The sequence below is a fragment of the Pundamilia nyererei genome, unplaced genomic scaffold (assembly GCF_000239375.1).
Source record: "Pundamilia nyererei isolate P.nyererei 1_Seehausen unplaced genomic scaffold, PunNye1.0 scaffold00518, whole genome shotgun sequence".
In the NCBI taxonomy this organism is placed as follows: Eukaryota; Metazoa; Chordata; class Actinopteri; order Cichliformes; family Cichlidae; genus Pundamilia; species Pundamilia nyererei.
In genome coordinates, this window is record NW_005187919.1 from 144,683 (window position 1) to 150,143 (window position 5,461).

At 45.4% G+C, this 5,461-nt stretch overlaps 1 protein-coding gene across 3 annotated transcripts in view; it reads left to right on the forward strand.

Annotated features, from left to right (window-relative positions):
- abcg1 (ATP-binding cassette, sub-family G (WHITE), member 1) overlaps nucleotides 1-4,713 on the forward strand; it is an 18,366-nt gene extending 13,653 nt beyond the window's left edge. For 2 of the 3 annotated variants that reach the window (XM_005754179.2, XM_013907775.1), the window contains exons 11-15: nucleotides 1,323-1,491; nucleotides 2,158-2,258; nucleotides 3,047-3,205; nucleotides 3,294-3,412; nucleotides 3,502-4,713. In XM_005754179.2, coding sequence (XP_005754236.2) covers nucleotides 1,323-1,491; nucleotides 2,158-2,258; nucleotides 3,047-3,205; nucleotides 3,294-3,412; nucleotides 3,502-3,730 — 777 coding nt within the window. In that variant the 3' untranslated portion in view covers nucleotides 3,731-4,713. The remainder of the gene's footprint in view (nucleotides 1-1,322; nucleotides 1,492-2,157; nucleotides 2,259-3,046; nucleotides 3,206-3,293; nucleotides 3,413-3,501) is intronic. The other variant, XM_005754180.2, reaches the window with a different exon arrangement.
- Nucleotides 4,714-5,461: the final 748 nt, after the last annotated feature.

Sequence of the window (5,461 nt, forward strand, 5' to 3'; positions counted from 1 at the left end):
AAAGTGCTGTGGTGTTTTTAGCCCAGTCCAGTTTATTGTCAATGTGAACTCCAAGGTATTTATAGTCCTCCACAATGTCAACACTGACCCCCTGGATTGAAACAGGGGTCAAGTGTTTCCTGGTCTTCCTGAAGTCCACGATCAGCTCCTTGGTCTTTGCCACGTTGAGCTGCGTGAATGCTGTGTTACTTTGATGTAACAGGACACACACCTTCCAACTTGTCTCATCATTCCACAGAATATTTTTCAAACGTCTTGAGGATCATCAAATGTTTTCTTGCAAAACTGAGACAAGCCTTTATGTTCCTTTTGCTCAGCCGGGGTTTTTGTCTTGGAAGTTCCTGAGTCGTGAGCACTGACCTTCATTTGTGGATAAAGGCTTCTACTTTGGTTCACTGGATTCCTACAGCTTTAGAAATGGCTTTTTCCAGACTGAGAGATCTCAACTACTTTGTTTCCTCATTTGTTCCTGAACATCATTGGATTACTCTCAAAGAGTGACCTTTGACCTTTAGATGCAGATGAACAACTGAGTGTTGTCCTGTCGAGGTGGCTGTTTGGTGTCTCCAGTGGGGCGATCGTGGCTCAAGAGTGGGTGTTCGTCTTGTAACCGGAAAGTTGCCGGTTCGAGCCCCGCCTCGGACAGTCTCGGCCGTTGTGTCCTTGGGCAAGACACTTCACCTACCACCTACTGGTGTTGGCCAGAGGGGCCGATGGCGCGATATGGCAGCCTGGCTTCTGTCAGCCTGCCCCAGGGCAGCTGTGGCTACACCTGTAGCTGTCTCCACCAGTGTGTGGATGTGAGAGTGAATGAACAATGGAATTGTAAAGCGCTATATAAATGCAATCTATTATTATTAGAAGTCTGAGCACTCCTCCTGCACTTCACAGCTACACTATATTGTTTAGTTTCTGTCTGGGTCTGAAGGACACTGGGATGTATTTCTCTGATAATCCTGATACTGGGCGTAAAAATGTGTGACTCTTCACCAGCTGCTCATAGAATTTAAGAAGCTTCTCAGATGAAATGTCTTCAAGAAACTTAAAGAAGTCCAGATGCTTTTCTTTCTAAGCTCCTTAGACGGGTTTACAGATAATTTCTTGCCAATGTTCTTCCTAATTTCCTAAAACTCTGGTCTGAGTCTGGTCATATATAATGACATCATTTTACTGATTACTTTTCAATCACAAAAACATTGTTTTCACTGTAACTTAAACACATGGTGACGGTTTCCAGCACAGATTTGTGAAATAAAACACTGTCAGTGTGGTAATATTACTGTGCAGTATTGCAGTTTGAAGTAAGGCATTGTCATTGGCAGGTGCTGACTCACCTGAGGATCTCGTCTCACATTGGGATCGGCGTTCTTATTGGTCTGTTGTATCTGGGTATCGGGAACGAAGCCAAGAAGGTCCTGAGTAACTCGGGGTTCCTCTTCTTCTCCATGCTGTTCCTCATGTTCGCCGCTCTGATGCCCACGGTGCTCACCTGTGAGTCCGCCTCAAGCTGCTGTGTCACTTTACCTGCACACAGGTGACGTTTGAGTAAGATCAGGGTGTCATCGGCGTAACAAATACATCAGAGTCGAGCTGGAGAGCAGCTGTTCTCTGTCCTTCATCGGCTTGTGTAACACGAGGTCTGCTGTTACAAAGGTGGACAGAACAACAGACCTCCATTTATCCTACCTGCAATACATCCTGTTTTAGCCCCTCCCCCTTAAAGACAACTTTGTTCTGATTGGCTTCCTCTTGTAAACAGAGGTTCTGAAGTGTTAGCCTCTCTGACATCACAGAGGTTCAAGCATAGAGCTGAGTGTTCAGAGGTGAGCTCAGCAACAGGTGCGTCACTTTTACCTGAACAGCACCAAAGGCTCTGACTCAGGAACTCTCTGTCTCTACACAATAAAAGCTTTATTGATGTTCTCAGGGCCAAACCCATCCAGGCTGCAGTGGGAAAATCCTTAAACTGACACCCACAATTGCCAGGATTAATGACGGTAAAATCGTGTCTTTAAATTTGAGCTTTTCTGGGATTTTATGAGCTAACAGTCGCTCTGGGAGCTGCTGTCAGAGAACATCAGACTAAGTCTCTGTAATAAGGACGAGTTTTATTCGTCGCAACCTTTGAAAACCTGCTGCCATGTTTTTGTGCTTCAGTTCCTCTGGAGATGGGCGTCTTTCTGAGAGAACACCTCAACTACTGGTACAGCCTGAAAGCGTACTACCTGGCCAAAACCATGGCTGATGTCCCCTTCCAGGTAACAAAGACACAGCTTTATCGATCTCTAAGCTGCACTTAGAGTGGCAGCTCCTGGTTCCAGCTCCTGAATCTCTTTCTTTAATGACACATTTGAAGATGAAAGATGATGAAAGATCTTGTTTTATTGTCATTTTTCTGACGGCACAGTTTATCATTTTGTTAGAAACTTTGGGAGCTCACCCTTGATGGATAGTCAGTTAATACAGTAACTTCACCCCGGCCATATTTCTGGTAACTGCTAACGATATTGATAATGTCATTAGAAATGTTCTAAAAAAACCAGCAACGGTCCAGTTCAGGGATGCCTCACCTCAGGCTAGCAGACAGCGAACACCTACAGCTGTCTGTATCACTATCCACTTGTCAGTCTAAGAGGCCACACCCCTAATAATGAAAGTATTAGATTTAAGTAGGGGTGGGTTTAAAAAATGGTTTTTAATTTTAATAATCCCATATCGACTCACGAAATCCTGAATTTGATGTATTTTGCCAGAAATGTCAGAATCTCAGCTACAGCCTCACAAAACCATTTCAACAATAACCAAACATTGAAAACAGCTTGAACAGATTCTGCAAAAGGATGTAAGCCCGACAGCACGCACACGGACATGCTGTACATATCCAACATAATTGATCAGAATTATAATATTTCTGAGTCAAAATCCAACCTTGTGAATCAGAATTGAATCGTTGTAGAAATCAGTGGCAATACGCAGCCCTAGATTTAAGAGCACACTGAGACCTGGCAGTATCAACCCGCTGACCTGCAGTGTCGCTGTTGTACAGGTAGTGTTCCCGGTGGTGTACTGCAGTATCGTGTACTGGATGACGGCTCAGCCTCCGGACGCTGGCCGGTTCTTCCTCTTCCTGTCTCTGGGGATTCTGACATCTCTGGTGGCTCAGAGTCTGGGTCTGCTTATCGGAGCCGCCTCCACCTCTCTGCAGGTCCGCTCGTTGTTTCCTCCATCACCTCTTGTCCGCTCACAGGTGTGCTCCTGTGCTGACATCACTCGTGTGTGTTTGCTTCCTGTAGGTGGCCACGTTTGTGGGTCCGGTCACGGCGATCCCGGTTCTGCTGTTCTCCGGGTTCTTCGTCAGCTTCGATACCATCCCCTGGTACCTGCAGTGGATGTCCTACATCTCTTACGTCAGGTGGGGGCGCTGTTAGCTGGCGGGCCTGCGGCTGTATCCACACAGCAGGGGGCGCTGCTGCACTCTCTGAACGTGTTTGTGTGTTTCAGGTACGGGTTTGAAGGCGTCATCCTGTCCATCTACAGCCTGGGTCGTGATGATCTTCACTGCGATGAAGGTGAGGCGTGTCACTTCCAGAAGTCTGAGGCAATCCTCAAGGAGCTGGACATGCTGGACGCCAAACTCTACCTGGACTTCATTGTCCTCACCATCTTCTTTTTCTCTCTGAGACTCATTGCTTATTTTGTCCTCCGGTACAAAATCAGCTCTGAGAGGTAGAGCGGGGCCGGGAGGAAGAGGAGTCGCCGCAGAGCAAGAGCCCGGAGGCCGAAGAGCAGCTGTCCAGTTTGTCTCCACTTTGACTCGCTCTTAAACAACACATGAAGAAGAGATGGCGTGTGAGGGCACCGCAGGCCTACAGGGGGAGATCTCATGGTCTCATGGAGGTCCTGTGGGACCAGGAGCTGGTCTTCTGGATCCTGGAGGTTTCACCATGCCACATCCTGACTGATTTCTACTTTTTAGAATAAAAGCCTCTGCAGTTGCAGGATGACGACATCTCTGCCTCTTTAGTTTATTGCTGAGGTCAAAGGTGAGAGCAGCACAGAGGCCCTGATTTCCTGAGTTCTGTCCTTCACGTTTAAGCATCCTGCCTCTGCAGATCCACTGAAGGCAGTGATGCAGGAATGTTTCAGATTTTGCAAATCCTGGAAAACTGTTGGATGAAGTTTTCGGCAGTGCATTTAAAAGTTTTTTTAATCTTCCATCCACCCGACCGACATTCACACACAAAGACACATGATGTCAAACAAAAATCTTCTAGATCCTGGAAGCTTTTCTTTTGAGGCTAAAACAAAACTCAGTGGGCTGCTGGTGAAAACTAACTGGGATAAAAATGATGAAAAATCAAACTTTTGAGCAGAAAGTGTTTAGGAGTAAATCCACATGATTCAGATATAAAAGTTTTACAATAAATATGAATAAAAATCATTGTCTGGAACCTGTTTAAGCACAAATATTACATCTGTTTACTTTGATAAAATTCACATTAAATAAATTTTAGAAAACTTTCCTGTGAAAAAACAGAAAAACTGATATTTCAATAAAACAATAAAAGAATAATTACCCACACCGTGTTCTGAAAGGTAGGATGAACAAAACAATGAAAATATCAACAATATTTGTCATGTTGAGATGCTGTTTATTCCTGATCATTTCACTGGCTGTGACAGAACTAATTAAACTGAATTATGGGAACATTACACTGTCTGTTTTTAATATTCAGGTTAACTGTGTATGTACCTGCGACAGCAAGCAAACAGCTTTGTCTGAAAAACTCAGCAGATGTTTTTCCTCACATAAAGCAACTGAGCAGCTCGCTTAGCTGCATTGTGTCTCTGTGACCAGCAGGTGGAGCTGTTTACTGGGAAATGACGTTCATCCTACTGGACGTCTGCTCTAATCACTGTGTCACATCTGATTTAACAGCAGAAATTTAAAACACAAAAGTGGAAATGTTCATCTTTGAAACCTGGTTAAATAAAAATCAGATTTAAACTCAGAGAGTGAGAAAAGGAAGATAAAATCAGAGTTTAGATGTGAATCAGAGACGCAGAGCACACAGAGGGATTCAGACACGATTAAACAGGGGCCCTGAGGGTCGGGCCGGTCAGCGTGCACATCGCACACGTGCTCAAGCTGTTGCTGACGTCGTCCAGTTCGAGGCCATAGATGAACAGGTCAGCGGCAGCAGGAAGCCCTCCATTCACATGATCACCCTGATCTCCCAACCTCACACACCAGTCTTAATTTAAGACGGGCAAAAACATTTAAAGCAGAGTTTATAAGACCTGAGCGGTCATTCTGTACTCAGACACATCCTAACCATGACCACAATCAGGGAGACGCATCCATCAGCCATAATCACAGTCAGGGAGGGGCATCCGTCCACCATGACTGTGATGAGGGAGGGGCATCTGTCCACCATGACTGTGATGAGGGAGGGGCATC